A 24,140-nucleotide genomic window follows, 5' to 3' on the forward strand; every position below is an offset into this window, starting at 1 on the left:
CATGACATGGACATGTAGATTTAACTTTGGCGGAATGGATGATCTAAGGGAAGCACTCCCTGCCTCCTCGATGCAACACATACATACATGACATATGAGGCAGGGAGCAATAGAGATATAATCCCCCGGAGGGATCGAACAGACAGACAGCACGGGGGAGAAAGGGGATGGTGGAGGGCGGCAGCAGCACTGATCATACAACAACCGGGGTGAGTGTGGGCATATCCGCGCGTCTTTTAAAGACGCCTTATCGGACGTGGCCCAATGGATATGCGCTGCTAACATGGGTGTGGTAGTGGGCAGAGGAAGGAAGGTGGAGTAAGACGCCTTACATCCCCGATGACTGACGCGCGCTGCCCGATTGCCCTGTCTGAACGAGCTGCGCTTATTTCTGTTAGATGCCAACAATGAGGCTTGCAGAAGGGAGAGTGGATGAGTCTGTTGCAGGGTGCTGGGCCTCCTGATAAACACAAGGCCACAAGGATGCTTTGGGAAATCCTCTAGGCAGCATTTTCCCTCTGCACTGTTTCTGTTGAAGCACTCACTCCAGGGGTCAGGTGGCTGAGCGGTTAGGGAATTGGGATAGTAATCACAAGGTTGCCAGTTCGATTCCCGGCCGTGCCAAATGATGTTGTGTCCTTGGGTAAGGCACTTCACCTTACTTGCCTCGGGGGGAATGTCCCTGTACTTACTGTAAGTCGCTCTGGATAAGAGCATCTGCTAAATGAATAAATGTAAATGTTAGCAGTCTGAACAGAGTGAAGATCACACAGAGAGAAAGTCGGAGACCGATAAAGCTCTCTCCCCACAAAACGTCGTTCTCAATTCCTCATTCAAGAAACACAAACCCAGGATTCGAAGCAACGTTCCTACACATCACGATTTATTATGCACACACATTACATTTACATTTAGTCATTTAGCAGACGCTCTTATCCAGAGCGACTTACAGTAAGTAAAGGGACATTCCCCCGAGGCAAGTTGGGTGACGTGTCTTGCCCAAGGACAAAACGCCATTTGGCACGGCCGGGAATCAAACTGGCAACCTTCAGTTTACTAGCCCGATTCCCTAACCGCTCAGCCATCTGACCCCACACACAGACACAAATGACTTCCAGTTTTACCTGAGGTTGAAATCTTGGTGTTCGTTGCTGGTTTTGGATTCAGCGTTTCTTATGGCTCCAGTCAGAACTGTGGTCAAGAGTTTGTGGTTCCAGTTGGTGCTGAAGTGTTCTGCTTGGGTTCAACTAGACGTGGGGAGCAAGTGGGTCTGGACTGAGGTCTGGTTCTAGGCCACAGCGGGTACAGCTGGCACATCCAGAACTGGCATGGAGCTGGCAGTGCCCACAGTCTTTCCCCAGGATGACCACAGCATGCTGGTCTTCCTCCTGTTCCTTCTCACCCTCGTCTCCAACAACTTCCTGGTCATATTAGTGCCGCCCCGGAACAGAAACACACCCTCATCACCCCTCTGAACATCCTCATCCTCAGACTTATTTACTTTCCCGTCACCCTCCTCGCCACAGTCACCAACTCGTATGGCTATTATGTCCTCGGAGAAGGATTCTGCATCATACAGGGATTGGCGATCAATTACTTTGGTAAGTCGGTTTAAAAGGTTTACATGTTCCCTCTTCCACATGCACTCCATGCTGTGCATATTCATGTGTTTTTAAAGTATGGTTCTGGTCAATAAAAACAACTGAAAAACGTGTTCCATGCACCACAATGTGTAATGGAGGAGGAAGACCAGCTGTGTTCACATTCTAACATAACGGTTGGTAACAAGTAGTCTCTGTTTTACAGATAAAATGCACCAAAGGGTTATTTTCTTACAGTTTTTCTCAATTGTTTACACACAAATACTGGTACTTGAGACACAATGACCACAACATGTAACTCATGCACAAACCCCATGAACCAATTCTGCTAAACTACAAGCACAATTCCTGCTTTACACTCAAATTGCAGTTCTAAAACACACTTTTTTCAAAACACTACACACAATTCTCTGCATTTGGCACAATTTTCATGAAGAAAATCTTTTGTTTTCACAAGGAACACACTGCCATTCAAATACGCACACTGACTCATCGCATGGACAAACACCTGTCACCCAGTTTTACAATTAGCAATCAGAGCTTTAGCATAAAAGGGCAACAGGTGATCTCTTCTGTTTTTGAGCAATGGATGCCAACATTGGAAACAGAGGCAGAGGCAGAGGAGTGAGAGTAAGAGGACGGGGAGGACGAGGATGAGGAAGGCCAAGGACCATAATCTCTGATGAGATCCGAGCCACTTTGGTTGACCATGTGGTCAACCATGGTCTAACAATGAGGGAGGCTGGGCAAAGAGTATAGCCACATTTGAGCAGGTACACTCTAGCATCCATCATCCGGACTTTCCGAAATGAGAATAGGTAAGAAATCTACTCTCACTACAAAATTGCAGTAGGCCTACTGCATATCAATACAGTACTCAATGAGTACAGTAGTACAGTATTGCCTGTGGACTGTTCTGTAGGACTGTAAAAATAAAGTATGTTTCAAGTATTTGGAAAATGTATTCCTACTTTGTATTCCTACACAGTATTTACAGTATTTTACTTTTTATTTGGCAGAACTGAAAGATTACCAACACAAGGTGGTCGGGAACGTGTTTTGTCTCCTGAACAGGAAACTGAAATCATGAACATGGTCCTAGAAAATAACGCCATAACATTACGGCAAATACAAAGAAAAATAATGATAATGTAACTCTATACACTGTACAGTAAATTATTCTGTTGTTTTGCATGTAGACCACTGTATGTGCAACTTTGTGTTGGTTGGGATGTACACTGTGTACATTGTTTTTCTGGGAAAAATACGTAAAATATATTTGTTACCGTGTATTTCTGTGTTCTGAGTATAAAAACAATATTCTCAAATATTTTACAACACACTTATGTATGTACTGTCTGTGGTACAGTAAGTGTAACACTGAACAAAAAAAGGCCTAACTCACTATGATGAATGAAGAAGAAGTGTTTTCCATTCATCATAGTGTTTTACATTGAGAACATCAGTGTTCAAATGGTTCTTATAAATGTCTATTCTTATGATGGTTTGTGTTTGTCATTTGAAAACAAAATACCATTTTGAGATTAAATAACATTGTTTTGAATGTTAAGTTTAATTTTGCAGGAGAAGTGAGGGGTTTTGCCAATTGTGTGTGTGTTTTTTTGATTTGTGTGTAGAGTTCTGAGAGTATGAAGTATGCATTCAGAAAATGTGTGTAACCAATCGAGAAAAACTGTAAATAGGCTGCCATGCAAAGTAATTTAGGCTTACAGTATTACGGTGCGAGATGACCAAATGAATAGTCGGCTATAGTTTATGAGGCTGGCAACCATCAAAAAGCAATACCAAATTAACACAAAATGATAACTTTATTGAGAACAACATTTAGTCAAGCATCTGTGATATGAGAGTGAGTGAGAGAGAGAGAGAGAGAGAGAGAGAGAGAGAGAGAGAGAGAGAGAGAGAGAGAGAGAGAGAGAGAGAGAGAGAGAGAGAGAGAAAGAGAGAGAGTGAATATGTGTTTGTGTGTGAGACAGAGAGAGAGCGAGAGAGAGAGAGAGAGAGAGAGAGAGAGAGAGAGAGAGAGAGAGAGAGAGAGAGAGAGAGAGAGCGAGAGAGAGAGAGAGAGAGAGAGAGAGAGAGAGAGAGAGAGAGAGAGAGAGAGAGAGAGAGAGAGAGAGAGAAGAGAGAGAGAATGTGTGTGTGTGTATGTGTGTGTAAGGGTGGAGTGTAACTGATGATGTCATATGTGTGTATGTCTACATGATCTCTGTGTAGTGAAAGACAGAGAGAGAGAAAGAGCATGAGTATGCATGCATGATGTTTGTTAAACATCTGAACAACAGCCGCATATCAGTTTGCTCGACAGCCACTGGAGAAACCTGTCAATCATAAGAAAAAACATAAAATGTAATCTGCCATACCAGTACGCATTCTCACATCCTTACAATGACTGTCTTGATGTCTTTACCCACATTCTACCACCCCCTCCATTTAGCCTTTCTGCTATCTGTCCTCACCTCTTTCCCACATTCTTCTTTTTCTTTTTCTCCTCCTTCACATCATTTTCAGAGTATTCCTCTGGCTGTTTGTTACTGACTTCCAACACAAGCAGTGGTTTGACATACAACTGTGTTTTGGCCGTCTTCTCCCCTTTGCCAGTGTTCTTCCTCTCCCCTTTGCCAGGCTTCTTCTCTTCCGTCACATCCTGAAAGCAGAACACAAGCTTACATTGATGAATCACTGAGCTGAGAAAAAAATTGAACCAATGAAATCATGGTTCTTTTCCAGCCTCATTAGTCCGCAATGTATTTAATTAATTTAAATGTATTTATGCTTTAACAGTGAATATCATCATATATTTGCCCATGATGATAATGACCTACCTGTTGGAGCCCTTCCAGTCCTCCTTGGAGCAGCCTCTTTACATCAGCGCTCAAGCGGGTGATTGGTGTCAGACGAGGGGGGGGTAAATACCCCACAGCAGGCGGAGTCTCAGGCCTGCTAGGAGTCACAACTCCAACGGTGACACGGTTGAGGGGAGTCAAAGCCCGGGGAACCTGCTGGTCGAAGAGGAGGGCCTCGGGAGTAGGAGGAGTCAGAGGGGGGGATTCCATGGCGTCGTCCTCAATGGTGAAGGGGACCACAGGAGTGGTCTCTGTCTCAGATAGATCCTGGGGAGACAGAGTCACAAGAGAAGACATCACCTTTTGGCATGTGGGACCTGGGATCTTTCCATGGCTCTTTAGGATGATAATCAACAAACAGTGCCATGCCATACCTTGAATCAAACAATAGCTGAATAAACGAATACGTACAGTACGTCTGTACTGATTACTTACAAAGCGTTGGATGGAGGGCTTTTCTTCCTGAGAGGGTTGGACCTGTGGTGGGGAACTACACACCTCGGGTGGTTGGATCCTCTCAGTGCAGGCCCTGCAGGCCATGCGTAGCTTCTTAACCTCTTTCTTCCAGCTCTGCAGGCCCGTCAGATTGAAGTCATCTCTGCAGTCCTTCATCACCACTTGGATCAGCGCATCGAAATCTTGGCTGACCCGTATATACTTCTGCGCCTGAATCCTCTGGAGCCTTCTCCCTCTGACGTTATAAACAAGTCTTCTCAGAGACGCACCCATCAGGCCTTTTCCCTGGCTCTTCACACGAGACATCTCTTTGAAGTACTCGTTGGTGTTCAGGATCTCCTCCTTGGTTGTCATAAGGTCCTGTTCCAGGGCAACCAGGGATTTTTTGAACCTTTTCATGACCTTTTCTCTTGTGACACGGGACTGCCTGTCGCGCCTCTTCTGATCGTGTAGCATGGTGGGGTGCACGTCATTAGTGATGCAAGGCTTGGTCACGGCTCTCACCGAGGAAGGAAGAAGGCCCTGGGCTTCGTAATCCATAACAGGATTCTAGGGAGACCAAGAGTAAAGTACAATGTGCAGGAACAGGGCAGAGAGGAAAATGTGAAAATATGAATATCCATATGGTGAGGGAGGAGGTCAGGTGGGTCAGATGGCTGAGCAGTTAGGGAATTGGGCTATTAATCAGGAGGTTGCCAGTTTGATTCCCGGCCGTGCCAAATGAAGTTGTGTCCTTGGGCAAGGCACTTCACCCTACTTGCCTCGGGGGAATGTCCCTGTACTTACTGTAAGTCGCTCTGGATAAGAGCGTCTGCTAAATGACTAAATGTAAATGAGGGAAAAGCTGATTCAGCACTAAGAGAAAAAGACAATTCATTGACCTTTTGTCACACACATACACATACCAGGCTTCTATCCGGAAGTGGATTCTGCTGGCGGTCACGGTCCTCATCAGACTGTGAGTCAGATGGAAACATATTGTTCACACAGTCTATCTTCAAAATGTAATGTACCTTGATGCTTTTGATGCACAAACTGACCAGAAAATCTCTCTCGCTGACTGAACGGAGAGAGAGGTCATCGTAATCTTGGGTCTGACGGATAGTGTTCCCACCACGTTCCACTTCCTATATTAGAGACACAGTCACTCAGAGGTATTTGACCATGTTTGCTATTTAACCATTTAAGTGTATGTAAAATAAGGATCTTACCAATTCGGTGTCATCCCTTTCACCTATCGCTATGCATAAACAACTGACCAGAAAATCTGCCTCATCGAGTGAACGGAGAGACAGATCATCCCGATTTTTCCAATCCGTTTCCACCTCTTCAATAGTTGTCCCATCATGGTCAACTTTCTACATTAGAGACACAGTCACTCAGAGAGGTATATGTTTGCTGTTTAAACATTTACATTTAAGTTGATATAAGGCTCTTACCATTTCTGCGCCGTCCATTTGTCGAACCAGTATCCGTTTGGATCTCTTTCCACTGTCCCCACGACGGTGATCAGGATCATCAAACTGTGTCAGATTGATCGTTAGTTTTCATAAATAAATTCTCTGAAAACCACTGCATTAGGCTATGGCCAATAACAGTGATTATGGGAACGTGTTATTTGAGAGGAGCTGACCTGACTGGAAGAGTTTGGTATCGGCATGTTCGGCTCACAATGATTGGCTGTGAAGCAATTGAGAGAAAAACTTGTAACTTTTGTAACTGCAAAGCTGTTGAGGTTTGATTTACAGGCCATTTGTGGACTGAGTCTTGAGTCTCTTTTTATTGATGTGGTCAGTTATAACAAAACACAAAAAGAAAACCATGTATCAAAACTTGCTTTAAATGTATTTGATGCGATGATATTGACGGTAACTGCATAACGAAAGTGTGGATTAAATTGAGAATGAAATTATGTTTTACGTTTAAGATTACAATAAGTAGGGGAAACATTAATGTGTAAATAAGAATTACTCACCAAAAAGCACAAAATTGTCTGAATAGCCTGAGAAAATCGTCTGAGAAAGCTTACAATACAAGTCTTCAAGTTGCTATTCACCTGCCTGTTCAGAAGAAATGTGATGTAGCTGTATAATGTTTAATTGAAGTATGAATATACACCATTATGAGGTTTTTGTACGTAATCATGTGTAGCATTCAAACATACTTTTTATACAGAACGTATGTCCGTAAAATAAATGTGTCAATATTCTTCATTAGAAATGTGTAATTACACACAAGCATGTAGCTCAGATGACTCCAATAAATAATACGCAAACAATGCCCACTATGCAAACTACAACACGTAGGCTATGCGATAATTGTTACTTGGCCCATTTGCACTACACGTTCCGTCATGTAGGACAGATTTGATTTTGAAATCCATACAGCCCAGCAGTCCTTTAAATTGGCAACATCTTTCTTGTCTGTATAGGTACCGACCAGAGCCATTAAATTATTAAGCTTTATTGATTGATTTATTATCAAAACTTGCTTTAAATGTATTAGAATTTTGAATCTGAGAGACATTTTCTTAGTTGTACAGCCATGATATTTACGGTAACTGCATAACGAAAGTGTGAATAAAATTTAGCATAAAATTATGTTTTGTGTAAGATTACAATAAATAGGGGAAACATTAATGTGTAAATAAGAATTACTCACCAACAAGCACAAAATTGTCTGAAGAGCCTGAGAAAATCTTCTGAGAAAGCTTACAATAGTCTTCAAGTTACTATTCGCCGGCCTGTTCAGAAGAAATGTGATGTAGCTCTGTAATGTTTCATTGAAGTATGAATATACACCATTGTGACGTTTACGCCACATCATGTGTAGCATTCGGACATACTTTTATACAGATAGAACGCATCAAATAAATATGTCAATATTCCTCATTAGAAATGTGTAGTAGCCTACACACAACCATGTAGCTCAGATCTGAATCAGAATCAGAATGGGATTTATTCGCCATGAAAGTTTGCACAGACAAGGAATTTGCTTTGGCAGGAAGGTGCATACAATAAACATATACCTAAAATTTAAATATGTGGACTATCTATACTAAGGGTACATAAACTAGCAGTACTAAGTGGGATTAGAATAGAATTAAATATACAATAAAATAAAATATAAGTTGCCGTAAATGACAATATAAAAATACAAAAATACAAATATTACAAAAAATACAAATGTACAAGATACCATTATTGTAATGCAGTGCAAAAATCAGTGTTTTAAGCAAGAAGTCATTAGAGTCAGTGTGGTCCCTTGGCCTTGTTGAAGAGGCCAACAGCGGAAGGGAAGAAACTGTTTTTGTGGCGTGAGGTATTGGTCCTGATGGACCGCAGCCTTCTGCCGGAGGGGAGTGACTGAAACAGGGAGTGTCCAGGGTGGGAGGAGTCGGCCACAATCTTCCTCGCTCGCCTCAGGGTCCTCGAGGTGTGCAGGTCCTCGAGGGTAGGCAGATTGCAGCCAATCACCCTCTCAGCAGTGCGGATGATACGCTGCAGCCTGCTCTTTTCCTTGGCAGTGGCAGCAGCGTACCAGACGGTGATGGAGGAGGTGAGGATGGACTCAATGATGGCTGAGTAGAAGTGCACCATCATTGTCTTTGGCAGGTTGAACTTCTTCAGCTGCCAAAGGAAGTACATCCTCTGTTGTGCTTTCTTGATGAGGGAGCTGATGTTCAGTTCCCACTTGAGGTCCTGGGAGAGGATAGTGCCCAGGAAGCGGAAGGACTCCACAGTGTTGACTGGGGAATCACACAGGGTGATGGGGGTGAGTGGGGCTGTTTTCCTCCTGAAGTCCACAACCATCTCCACTGTCTTAAGAGCATTGAGCTCTAAGTTGTTCTGGCTGCACCAGGTCACCAGGTTGGCCGCTTCCCACCTATAATCAGACTCGTCTCCACCAGAGATGAGCCCAATAAGGGTGGTGTCGTCCGCAAACTTCAGGAGTTTGACGGACGGATGACTGGAGGTGCAACTGTTGGTGTACAGGGAGAAGAGCAGAGGAGAAAGGACGCAGCCCTGAGGTGATCCAGTGCTGATGGACCGGGAGTCAGAGACTTGTGTTCCCAGCTTAACGCTGGATCACTGCTTCCTGTCAGACAGGAAGTCTGTGATCCACCTGCAGGTGGAATCAGGCACGTTCAGCTGGGAGAGCTTGTCCTGAAGCAGGGCGGGGATGATGGTATTGAAGGCAGAGCTGAAGTCCACAAACAGGATCCTGGCATAGGATGCTGGGGAGTCCAGGTGCAGTAGGGTGAAGTGGAGGGCCATGTTAACTGCATCGTCCACAGACCTGTTGGCTCTGTAGGCAAACTGCACGGGGTTCAGTAGAGATGACTCCAATAAATAATACGCAAACCAATGCCCACTACATACTACAACAGTATGCTATAATTGTTACTTGGCCCATCTGCACTACACGTTCCGTCATGTTGGACAGATTTTATTTTGAAATCCATACACAGCCAGCAGTCCTTAAATTGGCAAAATCTTTCCTGTCTGTATAGGTACGCCCAGAGCCATGTATTTGGGTGTGCTTTGCCTTCGGCAAGGGCACGACCTTTGTTCTCTCACATATATATTATTAGGTTCCTCCGGTAGGAGGGAACCTATTGTTATTGTTGGTATTCTTATTATAATTTTTCTTCTCCTTGCGCCCCAATATCTCAAAAAGTCCCTGGTCATAAATTTTCTAATTTGGCACATTGATACTACATCCAAGTGGGTACCCCCACACCAAATACGGGCCACATCGGACCATAGGGGGCGCCACAGGCCACGCCCAAAAGTCCGATTTTCGAGGTGATGGCATTTCCACCCCATTCCTCCAATTCTTCTGAAACTTGGTGTGCATGCCTCATTTTTCATGAGGAACAAAAAAGCCTCAAGGACCCATAAGGTCCGCCATGATGGATTTTCCTGTACTGTGATACTTTGGGAAAACCTTCAAAATTCCTCTTCTCTTGAACCAAAGGTGAAATTGACTTGAAATTTGGTACAGATATGTATCATTGACGTATTTAAAAACGTTACTTAAGGCAATTGAATCAAGTACAAAATGGCTGAAATGGGTGTATTTATGATGTAAATGTCCACATTGCCTCAATATGTTTGTGTCACTAAATCAAATGTATTTTTGAAGGATGGTTCAAACCTAATAAGCTTTAAGGTGACATGCCTCTGAAGTACCATGCAAAGTTTCACCTTGATATGTCAAAATATGACTGAATTACAGCTGTTTGAACTTGGACCAAATCTGACAATGCTCGCCATTGGAGAAACAGCTTTTTTTAATTATCCAGTTATTGAACTTTGTGTATTCCATGCCTGGGAATGGCTCAATTGGCTGAGATGTTGTGCTGGTAATCAAGGTTCAATACCAGTCAGAGGCATAGTTTTAAATTTTTTATTCTGACCAAACGGTTTCTAGTCTCCCGATAAATCCTCCGGTTGTAAAACATAGCAATGCGTGTTTATTTGAGCCCATCACAACACATCTGTTTAGCGAGACTGTGTAAACCACTGCAACACAAGCCAGGTTCACCATAGTAGCTAGCTACACATGGTAGTGTTAGATTCACAACTGAGTTAGCTCTAATGAAGTATATTGATTATTGAGGTGGACCCCTTGCCTGTTGCGCAAATTATTTCAGTGACCTAAGCTAGGACACACGGCCACTGATGCTAGGCATGATTTGAAATTCTCTTCCATGACTTATGTTGAGTTATGGCACCCCAAACAACCTATTCTAAGCACTATGAGTAATATATTCTTTACAGCAGCAACCAGGTCTAGCCTGACGTTGTCATACTCATAATTCTAGTCAGAATATGAGTCTGAAAACTCTCCGTTGGGCTGTGACTACGGGGCCTGTTTCAACCGAACTCGTAAAACAAATGCCTCTTCGCTCAGTTGGATAGACCTACAACCAATCAGAGCAACGTAATATGTTGTTTGTTGAAAACGAATTCAACCCAAGGGCTCTTTCGTGACGTTGTTGATTACGTTACTGTTGATCATCTGTCCATCATCGTATAAAGCCCGCCCTGGCAATTTCATTGGTCCGTCCAGATCCTGGTTTTATGTAGTTATTCCCAATACGAGACCCTCCAGACCCAACTTCCCGACCAAATTCTTTTGTGGGCGGGGAGAAGTTGGGCTGGCAGCCAGGCTAAACCAGGTCATCCCCATGTCTTGTTTTTGTAGGAAATTTACATATCTTGATTGTGGACAACTTTTTGTTCCCCAATCTCAATGAACAGCCAAATACAGCAATAGCATTGACATTGTTTAACAATTACCACAGTCATTTTCTCAATTGTTGTACTTCTAAACTCGCAGAATGAAATCAAAACAACCACTAGCGCGGTGGTTTCATTCCACCTTAGATTTAATGAATGGTCACATTTATAATCTTTGAAATAATTTGATCAGTCTTCAAAATATTATAATTATATATGCATATGGAAAACGTTTCAACAACAATGATATGGTATGCAATGCCATAGATTAATTATACATTACATGTTTATAATATTTTGCCATTTTGCGGAGGAACCCGCATTGCTGCTTGCAGCTATATTTGGGTGTGCTCAAGCCTTCGGCGAGAGCACAGCCTTTGTTCTCTCACATATATATTATTGGGTGTGCTCAAGCCTTCGGCGAGAGCACAACCTTTGTTCTCTCACATATATATTATAATTTTTTTTATTTTTTTTTATTTTTGCCCCCCTAAAACTCAGTCAATATTTGGCCTACATAGACAACGTAGGTGTCAAAAGTTTCGTCTTGGTAGCGATTGAGTTGCTTCTATTGGAATTTACGTTCCGTTGCATGGTTTAGGCTTCAGTTAAGTTTTTGTGGCGAAAAGTGAAGCTAACGGTGGCTAATTTGCTAGCCACAGTCACTGACGTTACTAACGTCACTGCGTCACTAACGTCACGAAAACACGCGTGACTACCTTTGGCAGAACATTCGTTTCGCATCTGTTAACTTGGGGGATAGCTAGGCTAACTATAGCTTTACTGCAAGGCAGCTGCAGAAACGCCACAAGAAAAGAGGCCAGGGTGATAACTATTTACTCATTTTACTTTGTGATATGACACACAATTGTGATGTGTAATGTACAATATAAGCTGATATTATTAAGGAAGTACATCTACTTTCGGAAACAGTAGTCTACTATTTCACTGAAGCATTAGCATCACGACATTAGCCTCTGTTGCCCGGGCAACACATACTACAGTGGTCTATGATGCATCTGTTTTCAATCGTTAAATTAAACATTCCTCACAAATAAATTTTCGTTGTAGGATTTATTATGACATTAGATTACAAGTAAACGATTTGTGGGTGAAATTATCATTACCTGTGGTTTCAAACTAGTGTAGCTCACTGCAACGTTGTAGCCTACGCGAGACACTACAAAAACATATACACAGCTGTTTAGGAAGTCAAACGGCGACAGAACATGTTCGGCACTCCCCTTACTTAAATCAAAAGTCTAACTACTAACCTGAACTTCATTGCCACAGCCTAAACTTTGTCAATCTGTTCATGAAAATAATTAATTTCAGCCTAAACCGTACAACGGAACGTTAATTCAAATTCAACCAACGCAATCGCTACCAAGACGAACACAGCAGTAGTCTAGTACTGTACCGTAGTAGTACAATTTACCGGGGCTTCTCCACACAGGGCTATATCGCATTTTGCGATACTGACAATGATCGCTACCAGTGAGCTTTTTATGAATGAGCGATTTTCCACTAAATAAATGTCAAGCTTATTTACGTTTTGGGGGGCATATTTTCAGTTAGCAGATGGTACTGTTTGAATCGCGATTCCATCTTCTACTGCCGGGTAACGTCGTAGAATAATCTTCAAAGGGGGTTCTTTATTAATGAATGAATGCAATGAGTAGGCTAAATGCATGAAAATATCATGAGAAGGGAAAAACTTAAGATGACGTTTAAGTCATAGAGATTAGGTAAATTTTTACACCGGTCTGCCAAATGTATTCGTTTTGATTCAACGTTGAGGCTGCCTCTTGCAGGGGAAATGAGAAGACATCTATTTCATTCTACACTTCACTCGTATTTTCAGTTGTAAATGAGCTGCAAAAAAAATGCTTTTAAATCTATGTAATCTTTATAAATAATAAGTATTCATTTTTATATAAAATATACAGAAATATCAGTTGTAAAAATGTCATTCAAAAACGGACCCCTGTGCAACCGACGCAAGCAAGCACACCCTACAATTTCCCCAGAAATTGTACCCTCTCTAGTTAGTTTAATGTAATCTTTAAATTCAGGCTCGTCACATAAGTAACTTTGTTCTGAACAGAACTGGGTGTGCAGACACATACGAAAAGTTTCTCCTCCATCTTGAAATTGTGAAACCTAGAAATGTTTATCATGACGTTACAATAAACAAGAAACCAATCCGATTGGCCAACGCTAGCGTTTTCACGCTCCTCATTTACATAACGTTGAGAAAATCCAACTTGCAACGCTCCTCTCCGCTCGCCTTCCCACAATGCCCTACGCGAGCGTCAACGCCTGGTTTAATTGAAAATGAATTGGAAGCCGACGCCGCCCGCTCCGCTGCAGTGTGAACGCACTGTAACTGGACGCGAGCGACGCGTTACTGCACGACGTAGCGCAACGTTTTGGCTGAGCTTTTTGTCGGACGCCCTGTTTCTATTTTTTTGTAGTCGCTCGCGTTGAAAGCTCTGTAGCACATGAAGTCATACTAATGTGGTTAGTGTACATGTCGTAATAGAAGTGAATTTGACGGATTCAGTGTGGACAGAGAGCGTCGATGCTACGCGACAGTCGTACGCTCGCATCCAGTTAGGACACGGTGTAACTTGTTAGCTGTGTTGTCGATGCCTTGAGAGAAAAAAGGAAGGGACCAGAGCTTGCCATAAAGCAGTAGCTCTGGTCGTACCATGTGTATGACGTCAATTACATTTTCAAAGGCTTTTTAGAACAGAAAGGCGACTTTAAAAAAAATCTAACAGCCAGCAGTGTGTATGTTTTTTGCCTCCCCTTTCGAATTCAGAATTCAAATTACTAAACAAAAAATTATATCCCGAGAAAAGTGGATTTTGAGGGGTATAGCTCCATAGACCTCCGTTCATTCTGTACTTGCTCGTTAGCGCCCTCACATGGAACTGCAACCAGTTCAGAACCCGGAAGTTTCCCGAGAGTGGCAGTTCTCCCCATAGATGTATATATTAGGTGCATTCGACATGGACTTACTTCATGCAGCGCTGCAGCCGGCTGACTTGAAACAGTGAATTCTGGTTAGACTTTTTGTCCGACTTGAGACGGCGCCGAGGCTAGGTCACTGAGACGTAGCCATCAAACTACCGTGAGATCGATTCAAGAACTGCCGGCTGTGTAGCCCATAGATATATATATAAAGACTAAATGTCTTACGGCGAAGTCTAGAACGTCCGCACATGGCGGCCATCTTGCTACAGTCAACTCGCTCACCCATAACATTGTGTTGATGCTACATGTACTTATTAAATGACCATAACTTGTTCAATTTTTAAACGGTTTGGTTTGTTATCAATGTCAGAGATGTCGTTAAGCCACTGCATACTTCTATTCTATAAAATAACAAAAAACATAATTATTCAAGTATGCAGTGGCATAACGACATTACATTTAGTCATTTAGCAGACGCTCTTATCCAGAGCGACTTACAGTAAGTACAGGGACATTCCCCCGAGGCAAGTAGGGTGAAGTGCCTTGCCCAAGGACACAACGTCATTTAGCATGGCCGGGAATCGAACTGGCAACCTTCAGATTACTAGCCCGACTCCCTAACCGCTCAGCCACCTGACTCCCACATCTCTGACGTTGATCCAAAGCCTCAACACCATAGGTGTGTTCGACTTCATGCAGCACCGGCGGCGCCGACAGCCGCCTGCAGCGTCTGCAGACGACGCCGGCGCGGCATGCAGTCGAACGCACCTAATGTTATGGGTGAGCGAGTTGACTGTAGGAAGATGGCCGCCATGTACGGACTTTCGACTCCGTTGTCCGGCAACGCGGACGAGACATCTACCCTTTATATATATCTAGAGCAACTGCAAGTGTTCTAATGACGACACAGCTATTTCATGATTGGCCAGACTCACACACGACAACTTTGACGCGTGTTTTGTAATTATACTGACACCTTCAGTTTCGCCAACGCTCAAATCCGGACCAAACAATTTAATTGAATTAAAAATGTGTTGAAGAAAGGGTTTTAGTCCGCCTCTTCACTAACGGAATGACTAAGTTTAATTATAAATAAAGTAAAGTAAGCAAACAGCGCTTGATCGGCCATGACTAACGTCAATGCAGCAAACCACGAGAAGCTGGAATGTCCGACTTCACAGAGCCGTTTCAACTCCTCCCCGACTGCAAGCGGCTACTCTCTAGGGTAGTTTCATGCCGCCGCAGTCCATGTCGAACGTACCTAATGTCTACACCATGCACGCTATATCCGGGTACGTCATATCCGGATGTTCTATCCGGCGACAGTTTGAGAACACGTGAAAGATGGAGCAGGGACTAACTGCAACAAACACACTCCTCATCAATGGAAATGAGACAGAGGATGACGAGTTTAATACCTTTTTGGCTTTGCATTCTGCCGCTCTACAGTCCTCACGAATCCCCCCGATATATTGGAAGAGTTTGTTCTACAAACTAGCAAACGAGGTCTGAATTTAAAATGTTATGCCAACATAAGGTTATGCTAGCTAATGTCCAGTATTCAATGTCATATATTTGTTCAGGAAACAGTAGCTCTTTGCCTGATGATTTTTACAGTATACAAAATATCTGGTGTAATGGGAGTTTTATTTCTGAGATACAAGTTCGACATACCAGGTCTAGTAATTACATATAGCCCAACCAGTTATTAGCTCACTTATGGCTCTGGTGTAACTGCAGTGCCCCAGACAGCATCAAAACAAAACGAGCAGTTGTGCAGATGGGATAGTACGGCAGACTGTCACTCCTACTGATCAGCAGTTCACTACTCTCTGGGTCCAGGTGTATGACGCAGGGGAAGTATTTGGAATCATACAAGTAGAAGACAAAGAGGAGGAGGAGATGGATGGAGCTGAAGATCAGGAGAAGAAAAAGTCAAACCCTGGATCCGTGATCACCTGTAAAGTTGTCGTGACCCGTGAGAGTGGCCTGCAAGTCTCTGATCCTACCAGGTGGGGGTGCTACTGTCCATAAGATCAGCTGCCTTTTTTGTAAAAAAAAAAAGTGGTGGGTGATGGAAGATCTGATTCTTTAACTGCACTCCAACAAGTTTGTAGACGTACGTGAAGTTAACTAATGTCAGGCTAAAGGAACCCCTTAAGATGGTTTGTAGAAAGGGTTGCATCGTGAGTTCAGCAAATACTTATATTTGAGAAAGGTATACTACTTAAACATACTAGCAAAAAAAAAGTTTAGGTAGCCTACACTGGGAGAGAATTTGAGTAGAAAGTTAGACAAACATGAACGGTAATGCCAAATTAAATTTGGTATTCAGTATACACCAGTTGTAACTCTCATCTATAATCTAGTGACCATTCTTCCCTATTGGAAAAAAAGTTGAGAAATGTTCTCCCTTGGTTAAAAAGTGTTACTTCTGGCAGACTGGTTATTTACATTGTCATTTAGCAGACACTCTTATCCAGAGCGACTTACAGTAAGTACAAGGACATTCCCCCAAGGCAAGTAGGGTGAAGTGCCATGCCCAAGGACACAACATAATTTGCATGGCCGCGAACCAGCAACCTTCTGATTAATAGCCCGATTCCCTAACCGCTCCGCCATCTGACCTTTTGTAAATGTATAAGTGCAAATCTAATGGCATACCCTATAAAGGACACTGGACTCACTAGCAGTCTAATTGTAAAGCAAGAGCTTTGAACACAATATGTGGAGTGTCCATCGTATTGGTGTGGTTCTTGACACAACTGTGGGCTATTTGTTCCTGAGGCAATTAATTCAGAAGTATTGTCATGATTTTAGAAAGGATTACCGCTTGATTACCTATAGTAGACGATTTGTTTAGTAGTTTGTTAACTTCTGGGAGATAGATAGCTACCTAAAATGACCAGACAGCTGCAGAAAAGCCACAGGCAAAGGCCTAATATCAAGTTAGCGGTTTGCACTAACTCATAGCAGAGATACCTCTGGAAAAGTTACCTAGTATAATTATGTTATAATTATTTATGTATGCCAAGGAAAGCACCACAATGAAAAGAGTTGACTTTGTTTATTAAGTCGAGCTGCTCGGATCACATCACCACGACAGGCAGAGTGGTTGGCATGAGTGAGAAAACATGTCTCTCAGAAGTCCTTTATATATGGCTGGAATGTACAAATATAGTTACCACCACAACATCTCCTTAACGGTACACATTCCACAACTTGATGCACAGAAGAAACAACACACAGGTGATGCGGTCATCAATCATTGCTTGTGCTATTCTCTGCATCTTGCACTTAACCTAAGTTGACCAGAGCACATTCCTTGATCTATATGTGTATTGTCCAAGGCCTGCTCCGTGACCTCTTGACCACAGCAAAAGACAACCTCACACGTGTATAGAAAATCTGCGTATCAAATTATAACAAGCACACAGAACTGAGTGATGAACTGCTGGCGGCGGTGGATTGTCCAGGTGCGACCGGAGGAGGAACGGCCGGGAGGGCGATGCTCGGTACGGCTCCGCGCTGCAAGAGAAGCCGTGTGTCCGTGAAACCTGTCCGTCTATGGTCCATGTTAAAACTATCCGCCGTGAAATGGTCACTGCAGAGCCTGTAGTTGTCCAGCATGTGTAGCATCTGTAGTGGTCCAGCAGGTGTAAAATTGATCTTTGGCGATGAAAAGGCGGGGGGCGGGCCCACACCAATATTCTTTCAGGGGTCCCAGAATTCCTAGCAACGGCCCTGCCTCCGAGACAGGATTGTATCGATGCACAGGAGCTTTCACATAGCCGGCAAGCTAATTGTCAATATGCTATGCAAAACTTCAACACTGCAACAATATCATTTTGTTTCCTTTAAATATGATGTAAAGCAAATTCCATGATTTGGCTAGGGGAACTCATTAATTAAAAAAAACCTAATAAAGTGACATTTTCATGCCATGGGACCTTTAAGTTATTCTTAAATTTAAATCCTTTTCATAATTCGCCTTCTTGACTCACTAACATTCTATTCTTATCTACCCTCCCTTCCTCCAGTGTGTTCTTGGTGGACCATGCATGGACGTACCGTGTGGAGCATGGCAGGCAGCAGCTAGAGCAGATTCCTGGTCTGCTGCACAGGATGGCATCTCTCATGGGGGTTCCTTTCCACGGAGAAGCTCCAGACCCCGACACTGTGGATCTGGTCATGGACTGCATGTGGAAGTACAGCCAGACCTATCAGCTGGCCCAAGGGGTATGCACAAGGGGAATGTGTGTGTAATGTGTGTGTGTGTCCCGCACACACACATTACACACTCATCCCTACACATACATATGCATACAGTATACATATAAATGGTAAATGGACTGCATTTATATAGCTTGTTTTCTACCTTAGCGGCACTCAAAGCGCTTCTCAATTTTTGACTCTCATTCACCCATTCATACTCACACATACCAACGGCGGTGGAGCTGCCATGCAAGGCGCCGGCCTTCCCATCGGGAGCAATATATAATGTAGCATGATAAAAAATAGAACAACAAAAACAATTCCACTGCTGTCTTTATGATTGGATTATTTTATTTTGCCTCCATTATCAATCATTACCCTGCTTCTTCCATTTCTCTTGCAATTCCTCTATTATCCTCCTGGCAGTTGGTCCACATTCTTTCCTATCTCACCCTGCTGCTATCTTTTTTACATCCCTGACTCTTACCAGGCTCCCACCTTGTTCCTTTCCCCCTCATCCTTCCCCACCCTGCTGCAATTTTTCTTAACCCCCCACCCCATGCTTCTGTTCCCCATGCCTCGTCATCGGCCAGTCTGCGGAAGAGAAGGTGCCAGTATGGTACATCATGGACGAGTTTGGCTCCCAGGTGCAGCACTCGGACCAGCCCAGCTGCTGCATGGCTCCGTTCTTCTACACCCAAAGCCAGCTGGCTTTCACCGTGCTCTGGCCCCTTCATGATCTGCAGGAGGGAGGTACCTGTTACACATGCACACTGTTTTATTATTGTGGGTCTTACCGTATTTTACATTGTCTGACGATTGTGTGCAGTGTGCACCTCCTCTTTCACCTAGCTACTCTTCTTTGGAACTTATACATACTGTATGTAAGGTAACACCCCCCACTCCCTTGGTTTAGCTGGCTTAATCGTGGGTACTTAAGTTAATGCATTAAGCCTGGCCATTTGCCTTTAGGAATTGCGCCATTGTGTTTTTCCAATTTTCAACGTCTGGACTAGCACATCAGAGATCAAATCGAATCAGAATCAGAATTGGTTTTTATTCGCCATGAAAGTTTGCACAGACAAGGAATTTACTTTGGCAGGAGAGCCTACCTAGGCAGCCATTTTCGGCGCCAACTAGAAAGTTACAGCATAACATGAGGAGAGAGGAGGAGAGAAAAAGGCAACACCCAGACAATGCTCCCAGAGGAGTACAGTGTGGGAACAGACAAAAACCTCAGCACATAAGCACAACAACATTTACAAAAACACGTGACTTGCAACGGGGAGTGGGGGGGGGGGGGTAGACAAGCAGCATCTGGACCTGCAGCCATGGTAGGCGCTGGACACAGACCCGCCAGCCACCCTGGGGAAACAAGCAGGCGAAGGCCTTGGATGGGGGTGGGGGGGTGGTGATATCTGTAGTAGGTGAAAGTTAATGTGTGAGTAGGTCTGGGTTGGCGCCCGCGACCTAGGCCACAATCAGTCCGGTTTTCTCTATGCAGATTGTGTTGGCCAGGAGACATCCTTGGTCATGACCCGGGCAGAGACCAAACCACAGATGTCGGTGGGGGGGGGGGGGGGAGGGAGGAGCAAGATAGTCTTGCGTCAGCGCTCTCCAGGGGAGTTGTTTTCCAGCGACGGCCTTGGCCAAGGCCTGTGCTGGTTACGGGGCCGAAAGTGGATAAGATTGGGGTAGCCTTACTTGCAGGGACAAGGCAAGTGTGTGTACCTTTTGAATGATCAAGGTCAGAGCTCGTATCATTTTGAACCGGCAGGGTAGCAAGTTGGTCAGACTTTTAGTTTACATCCCTTGTGAAACTTGTGTGTCAGTCTCACCTCAACTTCCTTTTGCAAGGGTCACGTACAGTTTAGCTTGGAGAAGCCCTTCCGCTACTCTTTCACAGGTGCGCTTCCTCAGGAAAATCTGCAGATGCAACTATACAAAAGTTTAAACTTGACCATTTAAACATACATTCTTTATCCTCTTTCCACTCCCTGTTATACTAGTTTTAAGGTGTTTTTACATATAGTCATTTTCAAATGAACTAAACTCAGTCCTCTTAATGTGAGCCAACAGAAAAGACACTCTGTTCTTTTTGCATTCACATAGTCAGTTAATTTAAAGTACTTTTGATGAAAACATATTTGTGTGTGGTAGACAGTTGCAGTTTGATGTGTTGTTCTTTCCATATCTGGAGGTGCAGTAGTTTCTTATTTGGACCAAACCAAAGAGTATAGAAGCAAGTGCCATGTCATCTTATCAAACTAGATCATAGCATCACTTACTCTGTAGAAGTATTGTAGGTCTACCTGTAGTGTATTTTTATCAAAGTCTTTTTCAAATCTTCAAAGTTAAAAAAGACAGAACTGGAAGGTAGCTGGGCCTGAATGCAAAGAGTTTATTATGTCTCACAAAGTCAAACATCAACAAACTGGTGAGTAGGTTCCAAAACTAACTTCCTTCTGCTCTCTTAAAGGCAGGATAGGTACGTTTTGCCACCTTGCATTTTTTGTTGTTGAAAGGTGATGGGGCAGATTTGTTTAGTTGTCTCTTGCTGTGGTCAAGAGGTCACGCAGTGGGCCTCTGACAATACACATATAGATATTGGAATGTGCTCTGGTCAACCTTTGGAAAGAGCTAGATGCAGATAATAGTACAAACAATGAGTTACGACTATAACCTGTGTGCCATTACCAATGTGCATTATTAGTGGAGTTTGCGCTGTTTAAGGGCATGTTTTGTGGTTACTATAATTGTACTGTCCAGCCATATATAAGGGACGTCTGTGAGACCTGTTTTTCACTCATGCTGACCACTCTGTCGTGGACGGTCACGTGATCCGAGCAGCTCGTCTAATAAACGAAGTTAACTCTTTTCCATTGTTGAGCATCCTTGGCCTACGTTCTGATAGAAATCCATCTTAACAAAATGATTCAACCCAAAATTTCCCACCCCTCCCTTCAAAGCCACTCCTCCAAAACACATGAGCCTGACTACTGCCGAGAGGTAGGTAGGTTGACAGACAAGTAACCTGTCCATCTTTGCAATCAGTCCTAATGCCGTCCAATCATTAGTGCCAGCCCAACTTTAATGATTGTTTGTGTTTATTACAGTCCTGCGATGCCCACAAATGTCAGATTGATTTAATTTTACTGTCAAACCTTTAGATTTATTGGTTGCTATCAGGATTTGAAGTTTATTTCAGCAAATATGACAATGTGCTTCTCAACAACATTCTCAATGATGGACATCTTCAGCATGCAGAATACAAGATACAGTAGTTATGCAGAATATAAAATACAGTGGGTTTCTGTAAGAAACATGCCACATCCTAAATGAATGAGGAGTTTATGGCATGATCTCATACCGCATGGACTCATTACTGCATTATCTCATTACTGCATGGTCTTATTACTGCATGATCTCATACTGCACACTCCTGGGGTCAAATGTATCAAACTCTGTGTAAATTCATCCGTAAAAGTATGCCTACAGGAAAAACTCTGGCCCTCGTACATTTGCAAATGTAACGTTATCAGCGCCATTTCCAACCCGCAGAAAGCGCACGCGGTGATACTTCAGTTTACATCGTATTTACCAAACCTACAGTTCATCGGGTAATCAACGCCTTTCTCCGCCCACTATACCGTAAATTGCGAGCATTTAAATGTGCAATTGAATGGGCTTCCTTCTCTCTTTATATCGTGGATCCGCCACCAAAGTCAAAACAGCGAAAACAAATATTTTGTGATAAGGAAATTGCTGTGCTTGTTCATGAAGTAATGGCGAATTTAAATATTATACAAGCCCGAAATTCCACACCGACACCAAAAAATGCCATCTGGACCAAAATTACAAATTCCAGTAACTGTGATATGGCATGGCTGCTTCATCTGTAACAAGTAATTATTTTGTGTTCACTCAACTGAAAAAGTGTGATCCTTTTTCTTGCTCGGATTACTGCTGCCATTTCACCAGGAGGCATATGCGAAGAAAACCTGCATCCTGGTTTAAACCTGCTTTTAAGAGGCACATAATTTTCACCGCAAAATAGAGGCGCGCTTTCACGGGCGGTTTTTGTACATACCGACGAATACATAATTAGGCACACTTTACGCATCCCGTCCCATTTCTTTATGGGTTACTCCCACTTTCCCATTGACCCCCCCGTGAATGCATATGCATGACACGGAAAGGCACAATTTGCCATTTTCAGTTCCCGCACAGGCAGTCTGCGCTTTTACCTCAGTGCGGCATGTTTGTACATACCTCGTAGAGGTGTGAATCTTCACTGATCTCCCGACTCAATTCGATTACGATTATCATCTCTTCGATTCCATTACTTGATGCGTCAAATACATTTTTCTATTAAAGCCATATAGGATATTTGACTTGAGAGAATGCATTAAGATACTGTATAGTTCATTATATATAATATAATACAGTTTTCTATATTACTTAATATGGATATGTTTTCATCCAAAAATACAAGTAGTGAGATATAAACAAAGTCTGAACACAACAGACAGCATTATTAGTAGTATTGAAAACAGAGTTGCATCAATCCTCGGAGTTGCTGGCCCAGAGTTAGCATTTTCCGTGGCAGGTGTTGTTGCTAGCAACTCAGGATGGAAACGGCTAATGTGATTCCTAAAGTTGGTAGTGTTCCCAACGTATTTAATTTTGGTGGGACAGGCTTTGCATATCGCATGCAATGTTTTCAGTTTGTGCTTCCCAGCCTGTTGGTAAAATCCGAAATGAAGTTCCATATCTCAGCTTTTAAAACGCTTGGAGCGTTTTTAAGGACGATCTCACAACCACCCTCAGCCATTTTGCTGTGGCACGTATGGGAATCGCGACGAATGACGTCAGTTAAATGAGACCCAGATGAGACAACAGTCTATCATAGGTCTAGATGAAACGGGTTAAGGCCGATTTATACTTCTCCGTTTTTACGTATAGACGGACACAGGGAACGCCCTCTCCGACGAGGAATTTCCTCTCCGAGCCCCTCGGAGAGCTCTACGTGCACCTCCTGATTTTCGTGACTATCCATCTGTTCGTCCGTCAGTTTACGGATACCCCTTGGCTGTGATTGGTCCGTATTAAGAACCGCTTGCGTCGGGCGGGGGCGGGGTTGCCGTGATAAACAGGACGAACAGAATCCTTTGACCGCTATTGCTGTAAGTTTTTACAATTCATATTTCAGCTAAACAGTACATGTAAATCAGCATCTGAATTAAAATGTGACGAGAAATGGGCAGTGTAGTTGCTGAAAATGTGCGTATTTTATTTATGAAACGGCTAATTTGTACATTTGCTCCGACTTCTCGATAACCTAGATAAATAAACACTCGACGACGACTTACAAAAAAACGTTGCGCCACCTACTCTTCTGGCTGTGAATTGTTTTCAGAACCCACAGCCTTCCGAGTACTATAAATTCAACCAATCCGTCCGACTCTGTCCGTCTGTCCGTAATGGAGTCGGAGAAGTATAATTCGGCCTTTAGACTACTGAGAATGTTATTTTTCATTTGAATGTCTATGCCGCGGCCGGAAAATTAATGAGCGACATCATTGTGTTATAATCGATAATGGTCGGCCACTGCATCGATGCAGCATCGTCCATGTCCGCATTGTGATGCATCGATTATTCGATTAATTTCAACACCTCTAATACCTCGCCATGCTTTTACGCGCACGTTAAAGCATACAAAAGCAACAAATACGCCTGAAGTGGGCGCAAAAGCGTTAGTACATCCTTGG

The 24,140-nt window shown here is 43.2% G+C and overlaps 2 protein-coding genes across 2 annotated transcripts in view; one reads left to right on the forward strand and one right to left on the reverse strand.

Moving 5' to 3' along the window:
- Window positions 1-3,777: 3,777 nt before the first annotated feature.
- LOC136959831 (uncharacterized) lies at window positions 3,778-7,669 on the reverse strand. The gene is made up of 10 exons (XM_067254030.1): window positions 7,586-7,669; window positions 6,900-6,984; window positions 6,558-6,604; window positions 6,364-6,447; window positions 5,965-6,282; window positions 5,830-5,880; window positions 4,904-5,473; window positions 4,448-4,735; window positions 4,082-4,269; window positions 3,778-3,943 (listed from the first exon to the last, which is right to left on the reverse strand). The coding sequence occupies exons 7-10, from the start codon at window positions 5,462-5,464 to the stop codon at window positions 3,889-3,891; spliced, it is 1,092 nt and encodes a 363-aa protein (XP_067110131.1). The 5' UTR covers window positions 5,465-5,473; window positions 5,830-5,880; window positions 5,965-6,282; window positions 6,364-6,447; window positions 6,558-6,604; window positions 6,900-6,984; window positions 7,586-7,669; the 3' UTR covers window positions 3,778-3,888.
- Window positions 7,670-15,494: 7,825 nt separating this feature from the next.
- The window catches only part of ttll12 (tubulin tyrosine ligase-like family, member 12), a 37,333-nt gene continuing 28,687 nt past the window's right edge, over window positions 15,495-24,140 (forward strand). The window contains exons 1-4 of the mRNA XM_067254028.1: window positions 15,495-15,660; window positions 15,997-16,166; window positions 18,195-18,393; window positions 18,963-19,122. Coding sequence (XP_067110129.1) covers window positions 15,499-15,660; window positions 15,997-16,166; window positions 18,195-18,393; window positions 18,963-19,122 — 691 coding nt within the window. The 5' untranslated portion in view covers window positions 15,495-15,498. The remainder of the gene's footprint in view (window positions 15,661-15,996; window positions 16,167-18,194; window positions 18,394-18,962; window positions 19,123-24,140) is intronic.

The sequence above is a fragment of the Osmerus mordax genome, chromosome 17, assembly GCF_038355195.1.
Source record: "Osmerus mordax isolate fOsmMor3 chromosome 17, fOsmMor3.pri, whole genome shotgun sequence".
Lineage (NCBI taxonomy): Eukaryota > Metazoa > Chordata > Actinopteri > Osmeriformes > Osmeridae > Osmerus > Osmerus mordax.